We start from the raw sequence: 21,867 nt of genomic DNA, 5'->3' as shown, positions 1-21,867 counted from the left end.
AAATAGTCCTCAATGTTTGTAAAAAAGAAATAAAAGATAAATGCATGTCATGTTCATCTAAGACTTAATTGTCTTTAATGTTTATGAAAAACAGGTTTGCTGGGTTCATATACGTAAAACTAAATTGTCATTGACGTTCACTGAAATCACAAAATCTAAAATGTTATTGTCTCTAATGTTTACATGAAACACGCTCAGTTCATCAAAAACTTAATTCTCTTTGATGTTTACAAAACGTTAAGCTCTTGGTTCATCAAAAGCTGCATAGTTTTTGGTGTTTACGAAAACAACCAATGTGTGGTTAATTTAAGACCCACCTCTCTTTGTTTACAAATGTGCTATGTTATTAAAAAACTATAGTAAATTGTTTATGGTGTTTACAAAAAATACACACACTGAGTTCATCATAAACTAAATTGTGTTTGATGTTTACGAAAAATATAGACGGCTAGTGTATCAAAAGCTTAATTGTCTTTGGTGTTTACAAAAAAACGTATGCTAGGTTCATCCTTTAGTTTTCCACACCGCTAATCCTCATTGGAGTCGTGGGTGAGCTGGCGCCCATCTTAAGGACGATTTTTAGTCTTCAAGGAATCTAACATGCATGTTCATGCAATATGGAAGGAAACAGGAATACCCGGAGAAATCCCATGGTGATAGAATGCAAACCCAACACTAGAAGCCCAGAATTATCCCGATCCTCAGAACTGTGAAGCGAATGCACTGCTAACCACTCGTCTACCGTGCCACTCTGCTTGTTTCATATGAGACACGTGTCTTTGGTGTTCATGAAAAATGCGTACCCTACGTTATTTGAAAACTACAGTAAATTGTCTCTGATCTTTATAAAAATATGTGCCCTGCGATTGGCTGGTGACCGGTTCAGGGTGTATGCCTCCTCTCACCCAGAGTCAGCTGGGACAGGCGGCAGCATACTCGTGACCCTAGTAAGGATAAGCGGTATGGAAAATGGATGGATGGATGTACGCTTGATTCAAAGAAAACTAAATTGTCTTTGATGTTATGATATATACATTAGTACATTAAATACTCTCCGTTATCTTTGATGTTTACATACAAATTTTTTTTTTTATTATTGATGAATCACAAGATAGAATCAGAAAAAAACATACACAATGCAAATTAACACTGACTGAGCCACCCATCTTCTTACCCCATCCCAAAACAAACCATCCACCAAAATAAACCATCTACACAATGCACCCCTCAAAATAGTCCATCCATCCATCCATTTTCCAAACCGCTTATCCTAACTAGGGTCGCGGACGTGCTGGAGCCTATCCCAGCTAGCTGGTGAGAGACGGGGTACACCCTGAACTGGTTGCCAGCCAATCGCAGGGCACGTATAAACAAACAACCATTACCCCTCACATTCACACCGAGAGGCAATTTATTGTTATCAATTAACCTACCACGCATGTTTTTGGAATGTGGGAGGAAACCGGAGTACCCGGAGAAAACCCTCGGAGGCACGGGGAGAACATGCAAACTCCACACAGGCGAGGACGGGTTTTGAACCCGGGTCTTCAGAACTGTGAGGCGGATGTGCTAACCAGTCGTCCACCACTGTCGTCCACCATGCCGCCCACAAAACGGTCATCCTAAAAAATTTGTATATAAACACTTAGTTTATTCATCGTGCAACAGGCCCAGATTGCATTCTTTAAAACAGAAAATATTTCTTGCCTTGTTATGCCCAAACAAATGTATTTATTTTCTGGCAGTCCCACAACAAATGGAGCAGAGTTCCTTCACCAACACTGCATTTAATAAATTTACTGTCCTTTTTCTGAAACCCATTTTATGGAGCTGAGATGGGGTGTAATATATTAAGAATCTTAAATTGCCTTAGTTTATTTTTTGTACAAAGGAGGGGCTGCTTATCATGTTTCCATATTTCATTCCAAGCCAAACCATTGTGTTTACTGTTACATTTAAGTTTTGCCATAGTGCTTGATTTACTGAAAAAGTTGTTAATTCCAAGAATCTCTGTACATAATTTTGAAGTATTAAATGATGACTCAATTGGGCTTTGTGTAATGCAGCCCTAAGGGGGGCACAAGCCAGTGCAAACTCTAGGCTGGTCGCAAGCCCAGATAAATGCAGAGGGTTGCGTCAGGAAGGCATCCGGCTTAAAGCTTTGCCAATCAAATATGAGCGTTCATCCAAAGAATTCCATTCCGGATCGGTCGTGGCCCGGGTTCACAACGTCCGCCACCGGCGCCGTTAACCTGCAGGGCGCCGGTGGAGATTGAGCTACTGTGGGTCGAAGACAAAGGAGGTAGAAAGCGGGTTCTTTGGCAGAAAGAGAAGAGGAAAGCACAGAGACAAGAACTGAATGTGGGGACTTTGAATGTTGGGACTATGACAGGAAAAGCTTGGGAGTTGGTTGACATGATGCTTAGGAGAAAGGTTGATATATTGTGTGTCCAGGAGACCAGGTAAAAGGCAGTAAGGCTAGAAGTTTAGGGGCAGGGTTTAAATTATTTGACCATGGTGTAGATAGGAAGAGAAATGGAGACGGGATTATTTTAAAGGAAGCGTTAGCTAAGAATGTCTTTTGGAGGTGAAAAGAGTATCAGATCGAGTGATGAGGCTGAAACTTGAAATTGAGGGTGTTATGTATAATGTGATTAGTGGCTATGCCCCACAGATAGGATGTGACCTAGAGGTGAAAGAGAAATTCTGGAAGGAGCTGAACAGAGAGAGAGAGACATGTTGGTGAAGGAAGCAGGGGTGATGAAGAAGTGATGGGGAAGTTTGGCATCCAGGAAATGAACTTGAAGGGACAGATGGTGGTGGACTTTGCCAAAAGGATGGAAATGGCTGTAGTGAACACTTTCTTCCAGAAGAGGCAGGAACATAGGGTGACCTACAAGAGCGGAGGTAGAAGCACGCAGGTGGATTACATCTTTTGGAGACGATGTAATCTGAAGGAGATTACTGACTGTAAGGTAGTGGTAGGGGAGAGTGTGGCTAGACAGCATAGGATGGTGGTGTGTAAAATGACTCGGGTGGTGGGGAGCAAGATTAGGAAGATAAGGGCAGAGCAGAGAACCATGTGGGGGGAGATGAGAAAGGAAGAGTGTTGTGCGGTTTTTCAGGAAGAGGTGAGACAGGCTCTCGGTGGTCAGGAGGAGCTTCCAGAAGACTGGACCACTACAGCCAAGGTGAACAGAGAGACAGGCAGGAGAGTACTTGGTGTGTCTTCTGGTTGGAAAGGGGAGAAGGAGACGTACAGGAACTCATACAAGGAAAGAGGTTAGCTAAGAAGAAGTGGCACACTGAGAGGACCGAGGAGAGGAGAAAGGAATACATTGAGATGCGATGTAGGGCAAAGGTAGAGGTGGCAAAGGCCAAACAAGAGGCATATGATGACATGTATGCCAGGTTGGACACTAAAGAAGGAGAAAAATATCTGTACAGGTTGGCCAGAAAGAGGGATAGAGATGGAAATGATGTGCAGCAGATTAAGGTGATTAAGGATAGAGATCGAAATGTGTTGACTGGTGTGAGTGCTGGATAGATGGAAAGAATACTTTGAGGAGTTGATGAATGAGGAAAATCATAGAGAAAGAAGAGTAGAAGAGGCAAGTGTGGTGGACCAGGAAGTAGCAATGATTAGTAAGGTGAAAGTTAGAAAGGCACTAAAGAAGATGAAAAATGGAAAGGCAGTTGGTCCTGATGACGTACCTGTGGAGGTATCTAGGAGAGGTGGCCGTGGAGTTTTTGACCAGCTTGTTCAACAGAATTCTAGCGGGTGAGAAGTTGCCTGAGGAATGTAGGAAATAGGTAATGAATAACATGTTTTTCTTATTTATTTGCAGTAACAAGTGATGGTTTATTGTAAAATATATTTTTCACTCTAATACAATATTGCCAGACAGAGTGTGGCTGGCATGATTGAGGAGGGGATGGAAAGTCAAAGCAAAGTGCAGTTGTCGCTCAGGGGGGTGAGTCCAGTATTTGTTATCTTGACAGGTAATTAGACGAGCAATTGAGGTTTGGCTTTGTTCCCCAATTTAAATCAAGTTGATTTAGTCAACATATTGATTGCGCGTGTAGTTACCATTTTGAGAAAAAAAAGACAGCTTTAAAGTGCAGGGGACATTACTGGACATTCTAACCCACTGGTCACACCATTCGATGGGTAGGGGTGTCAAAACATCAAAGAAAATGTTTCAATTAATGCTGAACGGACCTAATGTAATTTCGTCTTCATTAAATCTATGTGGGGTTTTTTTCGGGGGGCATAAGATGGTTTGTTGTTGTTGTTTCATAAATGAGAAAAACAACTTTGTTTTAAATTAACCTCATGTATGTGTTTTGGTAAAGTCTTACAAAAAAAATTTTTTAACGACTCAAGCGTACGTTTTTCATAACCATCAAAGACCATTAGTCTTGAAGGAACCTAACATACATTTTATTTAATTTTTTGTATATGCTGAAGGCATTTTTGTCTCAATTTACTCTGCGTTTTTGTAACATATATGTAAGACAATATTCTTTCAATGTCTCGAGTGTCTTGTCTTTGAAATTTTTAATAAGCCTCATAGTCAAACCCAGAGATTTGCATTACCCCATTGTAAACAAATTAAATGTTCAAAACTTTTTTGTCTTCATTTAACCATCATGTATGTTTTTGTAAGTTCGAACAATTTATTTTTCAATGAATCGAGCATACGTTTTTCATAAATATCAATGACAATTTCGTATCTTGAACAACCCTAACACCTGCAAAACTATTTAGTCTTCAGTGACCCAATTGTAAAAGCTTTTGTAAAGATGAAGAAGACAATTGTTTTCAATTTACTCAGCGTCTTGTCTTTAATGTTTTTAATAAACATTAAAGACAATTAAGAGTCTTGAAAAAAAACATAAGATACTATTTTGTAAATGCTGGTCACAGTCTTCCATATATGTGCATTTGTAAAACTAGCTGCTAATTAGTGCTGCACGATATTGTAAAAAAATTACATTGCAAATGTGTTAAACCTGTGATATATATTGCGACGTGAAATAATAAAGCGTCGGTGTTTGGAAAGTTCATTGTCTTGGCAAATTAGTTCGAAGTTCAGTTCATCGTTTCAAAAATGAACTAGTTCAGTTCATAGTTCATGATTCAATTCATGATGTGGACTAAGTTCACTGGTCCAAAAACGAACTAGTTCATAATTATTATTATTTTTTTCAATATGTTCCTGACTGGCTATCCATCCACTCATCCATTTTCTGTACCGCTTATCCTCACTAGGGTCGCGGGCTGGCTGGAGCCTATCCCAGCTATCTTTGGGCGAGAGGCGGTGTACACCCTGAACTGGTCGCCAGCCAATCAGGGCACATAAAGATATGCAGTCATGCAAACTCAAAAAGCATGAAAAAGGTGACACAAAAAAACATTGTTGGGGGGAGCGGTCTGGGGGGATGGAGAATTTTTGGCTTGCTATTACCTTCAAAATACTGGCATTTCATTTCCCCATTGTTGCCACCCATTCAGTCCACACTAGTAGCCAGCTGCAGCTTTCATCCTATAATCTCAAAAACATGAGGGAAAATTAGGAATTTTAAATTAGGAATTAAAGCAAAAACAGGACTTTTGTCCTTAATGTGCAAACAAAAACACCCAACACAGTATGACAGGAACGAGGGTGAAAGGACATTGATAACTTTGCATTCCTCGCAGCTCTGACTATATTAACAGAATAATTTATCCTTATATTACAAAACACAATAATAACAAAATAATTAATCTATTTTTATATTACAAAACAAATTCCATATTATCACAGTGTGATAATAGTGTTTTAACGAAAGCATTTTGATACAAAGTCAATGATGGTGTAGTGGTACACTCGCCTGACTTTGGTGGGGGCAGCGTGGGTTCAGTTCCCACTCAGTGTTGGTGTGAATTTGAGTGTGAATGGTTGTCCGTGTCTATGTGCGCCCTGCGACTGACTGGCGACCAGTTCAGGGTGCAGTCTGCCTTTCGCCCGAAGTCAGCTGGGATAGGCTCCAGGCTCCAGCGCCTCACGACCCTAACCAGGATAAGCGATGTCGAAAATGGATGGATGGATTTTGATACAAATAATAATTTTCTTAGTAATCCATTTTTACAATTATGTACTGGATTACAAAAGAACACCTATTTACGCAGTGTCCCTGAATGGACCTCGCCTGCCAAATTGCAATCTGAAACGCGAAATAGGCAATGCAGCAGGCGTACCATCTTGTAATCTTTTGATCATGTCCAAAGATGTCCCTCTGCTGGTCACTTTTAATATTACAGTTGATTCATTTCCAACATCACAGCCGACCCTGTGATGTTACTATTGCGCCCATGCACATCGCGATGACGATGCTCAAACAAAATATCGTGCAGCCCTACTCCAAATGTAGTGTTCAAGGAATGGCTTGTCTGGTCTTTGATGTTTTTTTAATACATTTTGTCATGAGAGGACCCAACATATGTATTTGATCTTTGTCATAAACATTAGAGACAATTTAATCTTGGAATTAAGTGAACCTAATGTATTTATTTCAATGCTCAAAACAATGTACTCTTTAATAAACCTCAAGCATGCACGCTTTTGTAAATATGGAAAAAAAATTTGGTTCAATGAATTGAGCGTCTTTTCTTTGAGGTTTTGCAAAAAAAAAAATCAGGCAATTGCAATTCTTCACTTTGTTCTTTTTTACAGATCATTAAACTGTCAATTCTCTTTGCTTTTTTCGACCGCTTTCCATTCCGATCCATTTACTCCTGTAGAAAAATACGCATGTTTTGTCTTTCACTTCACTGGTCATTAGAGTGTAAACGTGGAGACAAAACACACTGCATATTCAATACCCTATATCGTACATATTTGTGTACACGCCCGCGAGTCATTTTGCTTACTTACTCTGGCATATTACATTTTCCATTGTTGGTTTTTAACACGGATAATCCCCATTGCTTTTTTTAAAGCCTTCTCCACACTGGGAGAAGTTTGAAGCGGGCATTGTAATCTCCATAATGTCAAGGCGGAGGAAGTGTCCCTCCTCCAGCTGCAAACATTTGCCAGGATCCAACATCTGCATGCCAGGATGTTTTGGGAAAGATAATCTGGTGATTTGAAATGGGACCAAAAAACAATGGCGTTCTAATCCTTCACTTTTTTTAATCCAAGAGTGGTGTGGTGCAGAAAGAAAGAAAGAAAGAAAGATGGAGCTATTTCATGGCTCGACGCTTTCACTGTTTTTTATGAACCACCACACCCTCGATGTCCCCCTCTTCGGGATTTATAAAGCCTGTTTGCAGTAGTCAAACACCTTTTAGAAGGACGAAGGTACTTTTCATAATTAGGCGTGTGTGTGTGTGTCTGTGTGTGTGTGTGTATGTGTGTGTGTGTGTGTGTGTGTGTGTGTGTGTGTGTGTGGCTGGCTGCCTTCTCTCGCTCGAGTGGCAGTAATTTAACTTGAGCAAAGATAAGACGTGGCATCTCCGGGAGAAGGTGCAATTTCCTTAGCTGTCTTTCCTGTTTTTCATTTGACAATTGGCAAACATCGGTGGCACACAGGATCTAATTTGCTCTACCATACAGCCGCACGAGTGGCCTGATTTTAATGAGGATACGTGTCTGCTAAACGTCTAATGCATTCTGTCAAAAAAGAACTAGTTTGATATCTTAGTTACTCAACCGACAAGTTTCGGTGAAAGTTTTTCGGCTGATCTCAAAGTCACAGTGGGCTTTTTTCCTGCGCATTTTCAAGCAAAAAAAAGGCATATTTCTTTGTTACTGAGTCAAACAGGAGGCTAGTGACCAAATAATTGCATATACAGGAAGTCCTCGATTTACAAACGAGTTCCGTTCCTACGCTGGCGACGTAACATGATTTTCTGCGTAAGTCGGATTTCACCGTTAAAGTCGAAATTTACGGCGAAATACTTCTGTTACGGATATTGTCCCACGTGATTGTGACAGCAAGCTCAGTGCGTGTGGGTGTGTGTGTGCGTCGATGTGTGAGTGAGACGAGACTGCGACGGAGGAAGGAGTTCGCGCCGGTGCGAGTGTGTACAGTGGCAAGTGTAGTGACGGCGACCAGGGAAGAGTCGTGATTAGCGGAGGACCCGTTGATGTCGAATGTGCAGAGGATCTAATAAAGCAATTAAAGCAGCAAATCGGTGCTTCGTGCCTTTATTGTTGCCGCCACCCAGCTCAGCTGTGCAACGAGAGAAGGGAGTTAACCTCTGCGTCTCCCGACCACGGTCAGGTGACTGTAGCAGGAAAGGTTAACACTTCGTATAAAGAAACTAAAATACATTAAAATAAAAAAATAAGATGCTGTACTTACCATTACTGCTGAGAGTGTAAAAAAAGGAGGGCGAAAAAGGCAAAGATACTCCCGGCGCACAAACAGAGACAAGCACTATGCACTAGCTAAGCAGAAACACTATGGTGCTGGGGACAAAATGGCGGACGAGGCACAGGCGTCGTAAGGTCGAAACATCGTAGGTCGAGTGCGTCGTAACTCGAGGACTTCCTGTATTCAAACCCTCATCAAGGCCTTGAATTTGAGGTGTGACGTAACTGTTGAAAATATATTTTTGACAATGTCGAAGCGCAACCCGTATCATTTTCAAGCTACAAAAACACATTTTGGTTACAGAGCTGAAAAACCCTCCTCAAGTTCTTTAATATGAGATGTGACTTGATGTGGTTGGTTGAGAATTGAATTTAAAATGTTTGCACCTTTGGAGGAAGGACTGATATTATTTTCAAGCAAAAAATAAAAAACAAAAACATTGTTATTGGTCACTGTGTCACCATATAGGAAAATTTAAAAAAGAGTACTGTAATTTCTCATGTGTAATGCGCATTGCCTCCACCCAAAAAAAAAAATACTGTCAAAAGTCAATAGTGCGCATTATACATAGGTATAGGGGCAAATGGTAAAAACTTTCACATTTTTTAAATGTATGCCGCCATCTAGTGGTTACGAAAAAGCTGGACACTTTCATTCCAAAATGCCACCGCCACCTACTGATTATAAAAAAAGTGCACGCCCGCGACCCTAGTGAGGAGAAGCGGCTCAGAAAATGGATGGATGGATGGATATATATCCATCACTATTTCTCCTTTGGACGTGTCCAAACCATCGAAGTCTGCTCTCTCTAATTTTGTCTCCAAAACATCGAACCTTGGCTGTCCCTCTGATGAGCTCATTTCTAATTTTATCCAACCTGGTCACTCCTAAAGCAAACCTCAACATATTCATTTCCGCCACCTCCAGCGCTGCTTCCTATTGTCTCTTCAGTGCCACTGTCTCTAATCCGTGCATCATGGCTGGCCTCACCACTGTTTTATAAACTTTGCCCTTCATCCTAGCAGAGACTTTTCTGTCACATAACACACCTGACACCTTCCTCCACCCGTTCCAACCTGCTTGGACCCGTTTCTTCACTTCCTAACCACACTCACCATTGCTCTGGATGGTTGACACCAAGTATTTAAGGTCCGCCACCCTTACTATCTCTTCTCCCTGTAGCCTCACTCTTCCCCCACAACCCCTCTCATTCATGCACATATATTCTGTCTTACTTTGGCTAATCTTCATTCCTCTGCTTTCCAGTGCATGCCTACTATTCCTCCACCTGCTCCCTGCTTTCACTGCAGATCACAATGTCACCTGCAAACGTCATGGTCCACGGGGATTCCAGTCTAACCTCATCTGTCAGCCTATCCATCATCACTGCAAACAGGAAGAGGCTCAGGGCTGATCCCTGATGCAGTCCCAACCTCCACCTTAAATTCTTCTGTCACACCTACAGCACACCTCACCACTGTTCTGCTGCCCTCGTACATGTCCTGTATTATTTTAACATATTTCTCTGCCACTCCGGACTTCCGCATTCAGTAACACAGTTCCTCTCTGGGTACTCTGTCATAGGCTTTCTCTAGATCTACAAAGACACAATGCAGCTCCTTCTGACCTTCTCTGTACTTTTCCATCAACATCCTCAAGGCAAATAATGCATCTGTGGTACTCTTTCTAGGCATGAAACCATACTGTTGCTCGCAAATACTCACTTCTGTCCTGGGTCTAGCCTCCACTACTCTTTCCCATAACTTCATTGTGTGGCTCATCAACTTTATTCCTCTATAGTTCCCACAGCTCTGCACATCACCCTTGTTCTTAAAAATGGGCACCAGCACACTTTTCCTCCATTCGTCAGGCATCTTCTCACGCGCCAGAATTCTATTGAACAAGCTGGTCAAAAACTCCAAAGCCATCTCTCCGAGATGCTCCCATACCTCCACAAGAATGTCATCAAGACCAACTCCCTTTCGATTTTTCCTCCTCTTTAATGCCTTTCTAACTTCCCCCTTACTAATCATTGCCCCTTCCTTGTCCACCACACTTGCTTCTTCTGCTCTCCTTTCGCTCTCATTTTCCTCATTCATCAACTCCTCGAAGTATTCTTTCCATCTATCTAGCACACTACTGGCACCAGTCAACATATTTCCATCTCTATCCTTAATCACCCTAACCTGCTGGACATCCTTCCCATCTCTATCCCTCTGTCTGGCCAACCTGTATAGATCCTTTTCTCCTTCTTTAGTGTTCAACCTGGCATACATGTCATTATATGCCTCTTGTTTGGCCTTTGCCACCTCTACCTTTGCCCTACATCGCATCTCAATGTATTCCTTTCGCCTCTCCTCGGTCCTCTCAGTGTCCCACTTCTTCTTAGCCAACCTTTTTCCTTGTGTGATTTCCTGTACTGTGAGGTTCCACCACCAAGTCTCCTTCTCTCCTTTCCTGCCAGAAGATACACCAAGTACTCTCCTGCCTGCCTCTCTGATCACCTTGGCTGCAGTGGTCCAGTCTTCTGGAAGCTCCTCCTGTCCACCGAGAGCTTGTCTCACTTCTTCCCGAAAAGCTGCACAACACTCTGTCTCATCTTCCACCACATGGTTCTCTGCTCTGCCTTTATCTTCCTAATCTTCCTCGCCACCACCAGAGTCATCTTACACACCACCATCCTATGCTGTCTAGCCACACTCTCCCCTACCACTACCTTACAGTTGGTAACCACCTTCAGATTACATCGTCTGCACAAGATGTAATCCACTTGCGTGCTTCTACCTCCGCTCTTGTAGGTCACCCTATGTTCCTGCCTCTTCTGGAAAAAAGTGTTCACTACAGCCATTTGCATCCTTTTTGCAAAGTCTACCACCATCTGTCCCTCCAAGTTCCTTTCCTGGATGCCGTACTTACCCATCACTTCTTCATCACCCCTATTTCCTTCACCAACATGTCCATTATAATCTGCACCAATCACAACTCTCTCTCTGTCTGGGATGCTCAGGACTACTTTGTCTAGCTCCTTCCAGAATTTCTCTTTCACCTATAGGTCACGTCCTACCTGTGGGGCATAGCTACTAATCACATTATACATAACACCCTCAATTTCAAGTTTCAGCCTCATCTGATACTCTTTTCACCTCCAAGACATTCTTAGCTAACGCTTCCTTTAAAATAACCCCGTCTCCATTTCTCTTCCCATCTACACCATGGTAAAATAATTTAAACCCTGCCCCTAAACTTCTAGCTTTACTGCCTTTCCACCTGGTCTCCTGGACACACAGTATATCAACCTTTCTCCTAATCATCATGTCAACCAACTCCCAAGATTTTCCTGTCATAGTCCCAACATTCAAAGTCCCCACATTCAGTTCTAGGCTCTGTGCTTTCCTCTTCTCTTTCTGCCGAAGAACCCGCTTTCCACCTCTTCTTCGACTTCGACCCACAGTAGCTGAATTTCCACTGGCGCCCTGCAGATAAACGGCGCTGGTGGCGGACGATGTTAACCCGGGTCACGACCGATCCGGTATGAAATTCTTTGGGTGAACGCTCATATTTGTTTGGCAAAGTTTTAAGCTGGATGCCCTTCCTGACGCAACCCTCTGCATTTTGTTTAATGATAATGCTTTTCCAAAATGCTTGACCGTTTAATTTGAATCCCATTAAAATAAAATTAAATGTGTTTCGCCTAGTCCTTCATGTTTTCTTTAAAGAATTGTACCCATCTTACAAATTCTGCCTGGGTAATCAAACATATGAGCACAACTGTGTGTTTTCTTATTTACTAAATAAAAGTAGGGCTGTGAATTTCAAAATAAGAGCAAGTAAATAAAAAAAAGCATGAGGTTTTCAAATCAAATGCTTCCGAATAATTCTTTGAAAAAAAACTAACAAAATACAGATATAATACTTCATGTTTTGATCATATTGGTAGAAGCAAAATCATGCATTGTAAAAATGCATTATACATAGGTAGAAGGGTTTCCCAGAATTTTTAGGTCAACTTTGGGGGTGCGTATTATACATGGGTGCGCATTATACACGATAAATTGCAATAATTACATATCTGGAAAGCCCTTACCAAGGGCTTTAATGTGAGGTATGACTCAATATGGTTTATTGATAATAGAATTTTGACTTGATGGAATATTGAATGGTGACAAAAGCAAAAGTAACATGTTTTTGGTCACAGTGTCATTATTTAGGATAACTGTGACAAGATCGTGACATAATTGGAAAGCCCTCATCCAGGTCTTTAATTTGAGATGTGACTCGTGTTTTTTTTTGAAGATACATTGTTGACCTTATGCATTGTGAAAACATATTTTTGGGGACTGCATCAGCACATAAGGGCATACATAGTGACACTATATTTACATACCCAGATAGCACTCCATGGGGCCTTTAATTTGAGGTACGACAACGTGATTTGTTGAAATGTAGTTTTTGAGCTTGTCATTGGTGGAATTTGACCTTCAATATCTCCTTAAAATCAAGATCAGTTATCACCAAAATTTCATTATCTGAGCAAATATCTAGTTTGGAGACCCATGGATTACAACTGCGTCAAATTTGAGTTATTTTTTTGTCTTATGAGTTTTTGACTTTTTCTGTGACCTTGACATTTGATTTTGTTATTGAAGATTTGTTGTGTAAAAAGATATGATGCTGAAAGATTTACACGTCGTGTATCAGTTGGCACCCACAAACAGACAATCCAAGATTACAGATTCCTTACCATTGTGTTGTTCTTTATCCACTTCTATAATGACAGGTGTTATTAAAGGCTCACAGCGGCCGTTGTTAGTGAGAACATACACAAACTGCTGTGTTTAGAGCTGTTTTTTTGTGTGCTTATGATACAAACAATAGCTCATTTGTCTACGGTGTAATCACCACGGGAGGTGTAACAGGCAGTGGCAAATATAAATCTTTGAGACTGTGATTTAGTGGAGTGGTCGTGTCTCAGATGACCACCCTCTCGTTGTGAAATAATTGGCTCGTGACAATGACAAAAGCTCTCAGCAGCCACAAAAAGGTGGCTTTTTACATTGTTCTTTTATCTTTTTTTTTTTTTTACTTTTGTGTTATAACCAGACCACACACGTCGCAATTACTGTTAATCCATCACTGACAATGTGGGGTGGGAAAAAAGCACAACCGTGATCCCACTGAGAATTTCTATGCACTGCAACTGTGATAACATTGCCATAATATTATATCATTCCATCTGCATGTATTCTTGCGATGCACTGTGACTTGCGTTTCTTCTTTAAACCCTTTGTTATGTCCAGTCTGACCATGCTGTAGTCACCTTGCAGTTGCTGCGCTAACGCAACACCAGTGTTTGGAAGTGATGTGTATTCTTTGTCTATTCGTTTTTTAACACTTATCCTGTTCAGGGTGGCAGGGAAACTGGAGTCAAAGGCAGACTAGACCCTGGATTGGCCGCCCTACACTTCACAGCACAGACGTCAGGTTCTTGGCCAGCATGCAGTGAACTTTGCAGGCTTTTTGTATTTTCCCATCACAGCTGGCGCATGATTTTTTTTCATGTTTCTGGAACCTCTGAATTGCTGCGTCGGAGGCCAAAATATCTTGTGCTTTGTCCTGTGATGAGGGTCTGCTCGGCGTTTGTAGCCAGCCTAGCTTTTAAACATCTTTCACAGGAAAATTTCCATTTCCGTCTTTAGCTTCCAGCCAGCTTGTCTGTATTTTTTTCTCTCGCTCCCTCAAAAAGACCAACGAGGTCCTCGCTCACCATGCCTAAGGCTGAATGAGTTTAATTGCATTAATAACTCCTTAATAATCTATTTTTCAGTGTGTTTTTCAATAGCCCAATTGAATGGTTAGCTATTCTACATTATTAGATTTTCGCCAGAGACGCCCGCTACATTTTTGGTGAGAAGATTGCATATAAAAGCTGTCTGAATAGCTTTTTCACTCTCTTAACATTATTTTTTTCAGGTGAGTCAACATATGAGTTCAAATAGTTTCTAAAAATCAGAGATGAAAAAGGTGGAATTTGGCTTCCAGTTGACAAATTACTTCTTCTGTAGCGCATCTATAAATATGCCACGCATCCATCAGGCTCGCTGGAAGCTGGAGGGAGACGGCCAATCAACGCAAAATGCTCAGTAAAGCTTAACGCCCGTCATAAGGAGTCTCAAGTGGGGCCATGTCACATGCCAGAAAAACACACACACACACACACACACACACACACACAGGTGTAAGTCTATAATGTTAACAAGATGCAGTTTAGTGTCGTCCATCTGTCTGGGATACTGGTTTCCGATTGGGCTCATTTGGATGAATTCCCTACCAGGAGTTCTTCAAAGTACGAGCAATGGGATCAGCCCAAAAGCGGCTGCTTAAAATTTTAATGGCTGACTTCCTATTCAATTCTCGGCATGGGTCCTTGAGAATATCCATGCAACCTGTTATGATAAAAATGTCCAACGAATTCCATGTCGATCAGTGAAACATTGGTATTGGGGGAAAATTTCTCCAGTGGGACGTGATTGTGTTAGGGAACCCCCAAATTCACAAATTATTACATGTTCCTGGGATGCTCACTGGTAAAATTGGTGAGTTTTGGGTTATGTTGTGGCCCCCAAAATTGTGAGTCAGGAAGTTAGACATTATGGCCGGGGATTGATGTGATTGAAAATTCTGACTCATATTTGGCTCCAAAAAAAGGTGAAAATTCAATTTGAAATTCCTCATTCCTCATTAAAAGGGTCAAACACCAAGAGGTCGCTGAAATTAAAGCTTTCGTTTTTCGTTCAGCAGGTCTCTTGATGGACTCATCCAAAGTGTCAAGAAGGCGTGCCGGATTTAGTTGACAGAATATGATTTGAAGGAGAGGACTTGACTTGATTGATAGGGCGTCACATGACTGACAATTGAGTTTGAAAAACGGCGGTAACTGGCCAAAAGAGTCCGCATTAGTAAGTACCGTAATTTCTCGTGTATAATGCGCACCCATGTATAATACGCACCTCCAAAGTTGACCTCAAATTCTGGAAAACCCTTTTACCTATGTATACTGCATTTTTACAATGCATGATTTTGCTTCTACCCATATGATCAAAACATGAAGTATTATATCTGTATTTTGTTAGTTTTTTTTTTCGAAGAATTGTTCTGAAGTTAAGCACTTTATTTGTAATACTTTTTTTTAATTTACTTGCTCTTATTTTGAAATTCACAGCCCTACTTTTATTTAGTAAATTAGAAAACACACAGTTGTGTTCATATGTTTGATTACCCAGGCAGAATTTGTAAGATGGGTACAATTCTTTAAAGAAAACATAAAGGACCAGGCGAAACACATTTAATTTTATTTTAATGGGGTTCAAATTAAACGGTTTCAGAAAAGCATTATCATTAAACAAAACATAACCATAAAGAAATTAATGATGGTTGTTGTTCAGTCATCAGTCATATTTAAAAACAAAACAATATTTTACTAATTCTGCCAGGGTATGTATACTTATGAGCACAACTGTACATATATGCAGTCATACGTACCCCTGTCATATTGGAATGAAAGTGTAGGCTACACCTTTTTTATAACCCTAACCGAGGTGGCGGTGGCATATTAGAATGAAAGTGTAAACCTTTCTCATAACCTCTAGGTGGCGGTGGTATTTTGGAATGAACATGTACAGCTTTTTCATAACCACTATGTGGAGGCATACATTTATAAAATGTGAAAGTTATTTTTTTCCTATACCAATGTATAATGTGCTATTGATTTTTGACAATTGTTGGGGGGGAAATGCGAACTATACACGAGAAATTACGATAAGTCTCATAGCTGCAAATCACAAGTCTTAGCCTTCTAGTTTCAAGCAATCCCAAATTACTGTGGCATACAACAAAAAAGTCAAGTGATTACTAAATTTCAAGCACATTGAGTTAAGTCATCACTTGTGTTAAGAAATTTGTAAATCAAGTCATAGAATCTTGCTGAGTCACAACACAAAGACATATTTACACATACTGTATAAAAAGTTAAATGAAACAATTGAGTTCAATAAAATGTATATTTCTTATATCATTTAGAAAAAATACATCTTCTCTTCTAATCCTTGTTGCTATCTATGTTTTCAACACTTACTGTAGTGATAAATATGTAATATTGAAATATCAATCCAGCCATCAATTTTCTGAGCCGCTTCTCCTTACTCGGGTCGTGGGGGTGCTGGTGCCTATCGCAGCTATCATCGGGCAGTAGGCGGGGTACACCCTGAACTGGTTGCCAGCCAATCGCAGGGCACACATAAACAAACAACCATTTGCACTCACATTCACACCTACGGGCAATTTAGAGCTGTCAATTAACCTAGCATGCATTTTTTTTGGGATGTGGAAGGAAACCGGAGTGCCCGGAGAAAACCCACGCAGGCACGGGGAGAACATGCAAACTCCACACAGGCGGGGCCGGGGATTGAACCCTCGTCCTCAGAACTGTGAGGCAGACGCTCTAACCAGTCGCCCACGGTGCTGCCAATATTGAAATATTTACGAGAATATCCATAGTCAGCATCTGCGAATTCACCTATTGCGGATTGTTAGGGGTAACCTATTCCCCGTTTTTCACAGAAACCCCTGCTCATTCCCATGTTTTATATTATAAGGGTGCATCAATTATTTGCATATTTTTGCTATTCGGGGTTGGGCTCGGTCCTTATGTCCTGCAAACATTTGTAATTTTTCCCAAATATATTAGTGTGTGTGTGCGCGTGAATGAGAGGCATGAGCTTTGTGCACTTTATAGGTTGTCACTTTATGAAATTCAGTCTGCTGACTTGCATTAGATTTGCCACATCAAATATGGCGGACACACTAGCATATCGCAGCATCGAGTCAACCCACTCAAGGCAGCATCTATGTATACAAATATATTCTCAATTAAACGCAAAACTGACATGAGGCTTAGCTTTTGTTTGATCAGTTATCGGTGAGCTAAACTCTGAAGTTAACCAGTTATACCTGCGTCTCAGGGCGTCATAGTGACGGATGAAGTTAGATGTCATGTTGTGTCTCTTATCTTTCATCCATCCATCCATCACCATTCTCTAACCTCACTAGAGTCTTGGGTGTGCTGGTGCCTATCTCAGCTGACTCTGGGCGAAAGGTGGGGTAAACCCTGAACTGGTCGCCAGCCAATCGCAGGTGTCTCTTATCTTTCATTTGCAAACCTTGTATATCACCATTTTCTTTTTCCCGATTTTACTTAAGTGCGGAGTCTTTTTCGTTGAAATGCACCCGTGTTGTCAGTGACTGCAGCTTTCAAAAGTAAGTCACGAGTCCTGAAATTGGGACGTTTCGGACTAGTGTCAAGTCATGTGACTCTTGTTGCTCTCTGAATGCTCTCGAGTGTTCTGAATAAAATGTGTTTAACACTATCAACTTGTTTAAAAACAATGATTATTTATGGTACGCTCTACCCCGGCAGGTACCCCTGTGACCCGAGTGACCGCAACCGATGCCGATGACCCAGTGTACGGCAACAGCGCCAAGCTGGTCTACAGCATCCTGGAGGGACAGCCCTACTTCTCTGTGGACCCCAACTCAGGTGAAATTTCTAGTTCATTTTCAAGAGCTCGCTGAAATTAGAGGGGCCTGCATTAAAGCACAAGATCAAAGCACCCTCTTTTACTCGGTGGTTAAACTTTAATCTTGATCAATTACTCTGAGACATCAACACGGTGAGTTGGATGTACAACCCCAATTCCAATGAAGTTGGGACGTTGTGTTAAACATAAATAAAAACAGAATACAATGATTTGCCAATCATATTCAACCTATATTTAATTGGATACACTACAAAGACAAGATATTTAATGTTCAAACTGATAAACTTTATTGTTTTTAGCAAATAATCATTAACTTAGAATTTTATGGCTGCAGCACGTTCCAAAAAAGCTGGGACAGGTGGCAAAAAAGACTGAGAAAGTTGAGAAATGCTCATCAAACAACTGTTTGGAACATCCCACAGGTGAACAGGCTAATTGGGAACAGGTGGGTGCCATGAATGGGTATAAAAGGAGCTTCCCTGAATTGCTCAGTCATTCACAAGCAAAGATGGGGCGAAGTTCACCTCTTTGTGAACAAGTGCGTGAGAAAATAGTCGAACAGTTTAAGGACAATGTTCCTCAATGTACAATTGCAAGGAATTTAGGGATTTCATCATCTACAGTCCATAATATCATCAAAAGTTTCAGAGAATCTGGAGAAATCACTGCATGTAAGCGGCAAGGCCGAAAACCAACATTGAATGCCCGTAACCTTCGATCCCTCAGCCGGCACTGCATCAAAAACCGACATCAATGTGTAAAGGATATCACCACGTGGGCACAAGAACACTTCAGAAAACCAATGTCAGTAAATACAGTTCAGCACTACATCCGTAAGTGCAACTTAAAACTCTACTATGCAAAGCAAAGCCATTTATCAACAACACCCAGAAACAAACACCTTCTCTGAGCCTGAGCTCATCTAAGATGGACTGATGCAAAGTGGAAAAGTGTTCTGTGGTTCGACAAGTCCATATTTCAAATTGTTTTTGGAAATTGTGGACATCGTGTCCTCCGGGCCAAAGGGGAAAAGAACCATCCGGACTGTTATGGACCCAAAGTTCAAAAGCCAGCATCGGTGATGGTATGGGGCTGTGTTAGTGCCGATGGCATGGGTAACTTACACATCTGTGAAGGCACCATTAATGTTGAAAGGTACATACCGGTTTTGGAGAAATATATGCTGCCTTCCAAGCAACATCTTTTTCATGGACGCCCCTGCTTATTTCAGCAAGGCAATGCCAAACCACATTCTGCACATGTTCCAACAGTGTGCCTTCGTAGTAAAAGAGTGCGGGTACTAGACTGGCCTGCCTGCAGTCCAGACCTATCTCCAATTGAAAATGTGTGGCGCATTATGAAGCGTAAAATATGACAACGGAGACCCCGGACTGCGAAACAGCTGAAGCTGTACATCAAGCAAGAATGGGAAAGAATTCCGCCTACAAAGCTTCAACAATTATTGTCCTCCGTTCCCAAACGTTTATTGAATGTTGTTAAAAGAAAAGGTGATGTAACACACTGGTAAACATGACCCTGTCCCAGCTTTTTTGGAACGTGTTGCAGCCATAACATTCTAAGTTAATGATTATTTGCTAAAAACAATAAAGTTGATCAGTTTGAACATTAAATATCTTGTCTTTGTAGTGCATTCAATTAAATACAGGTTGAAGATTATTTGCAAATCATTGTATACTGTTTTTATGTTTAACACAACGCCCCAACTTCATTGGAGTGGGGTTGTAATATTTAATTGACACGGCGAACGACTGGTTAGCGCGTCTGCCTCACAGTTATGAGGGCTGGGGTTCAATTCCCGGCCCCGCCTGTGCGGAGTTCGCATGTTCTCCCCGTGCCTGCGTGGGTTTTCTCCGGGCACCTACGGGCAATTTAGAGCTGTCAATTAACCTAGCATGCAATTTTTTGGGATGTGGGAGGAAACCGGAGTGCCCGGAGAAAACCCACGTAGGCACGGGGAGAACATGCAAACTCCACACAGGCGGGGCCGGGGATTGAACCCAGGTCCTCAGAACTGTGAGGCAGATGCTCTAACCAGTCGGCCACCGTGCCGCCAGCCTAGTACTCATTGTCAAAAAAAACAAAAAAACAATGCTATTAAAAATGTACACTGAAATGTACTTAAAGTTAACATGGCCCAAAAAATAAATCTTTTAGCATGCAAAATAGTACTTACAACTTACAAAGTGCTCATACTAAAATGAAGAAGAAAATCACATTACATTTTGTATGTTGTTGTTTAAGAGGTAGCTAGCGTTGACTCAACTTTTATAATATCAAAATATGTTCCCATAGCTTTGGTATGTTGTGAACTGAGTAAAATAATAAATTAACTAATGATAACAATTGAACAAATACATCACTTGTATGCATCTTTTCAGATTAACGGAACATTTTTGAATGCCAGAAGCTGGTGGTTTTTCGGCACACATTCATTCACCTCGAATCATTCCTTTAGCCGACAACAATAAACAATTCTTTCAGATAAGGCCACAGATGGGGAATATCCTGCTTCTCCAAGTCTGTTGCTGTTGTTGTTAAAGGGCCCTCCTTCACGTTCCTCCATGTCACTGCCAAACCTGTTTTTCCCCATCTTTAAGTCCCCAAGATCTCAACCAATCAATCAATCAATCAGTCTATCACGGTTGAGTTTACCTCTCTTCATCTTTTGTGTGTCTTGTTCGCACAGGTAGAAAAAAGTAACAAAACTATTTAAACAAAGTACGGAGTAAAATGGATAGTTATCTGTTTTCAAATGTAAGGCGTAAAAACAAAAAGTGGTCAGAAAAATAAATACTCAAGTAAAGACCAGGTACCCGAAAAATTTACTTAAGTACAGAAACAAGTGGTATGTTTTTCATTACATCCCAAAAAGTAAAAAGCGCTCCCCCGTGCTACATGCAAACTAGCGCTTGGGCTGACAAAAGCCCCTTTTTGTGCACTTCGCCATTGTTTGACCGGTGATCTGATCTCTGCAAGATGGCTCATTAAATTTAATGGGGGCTGTTAATACGTCGTGCCAATCCTTTTCACCGCTTCCGAGTCGACACGGTGTTGGACAAAACGGTGAGTGAATGAGCGCCGCCACGCCCATAATGGGCGACAATGAGAGTGAGATAGGCTTCACCAAGAGGTGAAGATAACATCTTATTGGATTATTTCAATGGGCCAAGAACTCTTTGAGTATTTAAACATTGTCGCTTTTCATTAGCCGCTGATGCTCAGATAAACCGGTTCACAATGTCGACTGAGGTCAGATGTGGAAATATATAATATTTTACATTTAAGGCAAGCGCACTAAGGTTGTTTGAAGGTCCTCTTGTCATTGCTGTTTATCATTATTCTTCCAATGAATTAATCCCCTTTTTAGGGTCCTTAACATGCCTTAAAAGTCATCAGTTTTGGCAAGCATGTGTATCCCAGTGAAATTGGAAATTAGAAAGATTTCAGCCCCCGACACCTGTTTCACTGATCCACATGAAATTGTTTCGGACATGTCCATCATGACGGGAAGCAGAAAAACGTTTCAAGGACATATGCATGAAATTAAACAAGAAGTCAGGGTATTTTTTATTTTGAAGCTGCCACTTTGGGAAAATTCCCGGGCTGGTACTTTGACAAACTCCTGTTAGGGAATTTAGTAAAATGAGTCCCAATAGGAACCACATATACTGGACAGGTGGGCGACACTAATTTGCCAAACTGTTTTGCCTATGCTGTTTAATGTGACCGAAACATCTTCAAAGTTGAATGATCATTTTAAGGGGTCTCGGAATGTTAGAAAAATATGTCACCGACACCAGTTTCACCAATTCACACAGAATTTGGTGGACATGTCTATCATGGCAGGACACACAAAAACGTCTCAGAGACCCATGACAGGAATTTAACA

General features: G+C 41.1%; 1 protein-coding gene across 4 annotated transcripts in view; it reads left to right on the top strand.

Moving 5' to 3' along the window:
• Positions 1-21,867, top strand: part of cdh8 (cadherin 8) — a 253,702-nt gene that overhangs the window by 180,086 nt on the left and 51,749 nt on the right. For all 4 annotated transcript variants that reach the window (XM_061765341.1, XM_061765342.1, XM_061765340.1 and 1 more), the window contains exon 4: positions 17,837-17,956. In XM_061765341.1, coding sequence (XP_061621325.1) covers positions 17,837-17,956 — 120 coding nt within the window. The remainder of the gene's footprint in view (positions 1-17,836; positions 17,957-21,867) is intronic.

Source organism: Phyllopteryx taeniolatus, chromosome 2 (assembly GCF_024500385.1).
Source record: "Phyllopteryx taeniolatus isolate TA_2022b chromosome 2, UOR_Ptae_1.2, whole genome shotgun sequence".
NCBI classification, from domain to species: domain Eukaryota; kingdom Metazoa; phylum Chordata; class Actinopteri; order Syngnathiformes; family Syngnathidae; genus Phyllopteryx; species Phyllopteryx taeniolatus.
Note: the sequence above shows the minus strand (reverse complement) of the source record. Positions and strands in the feature narration are given on the sequence as shown.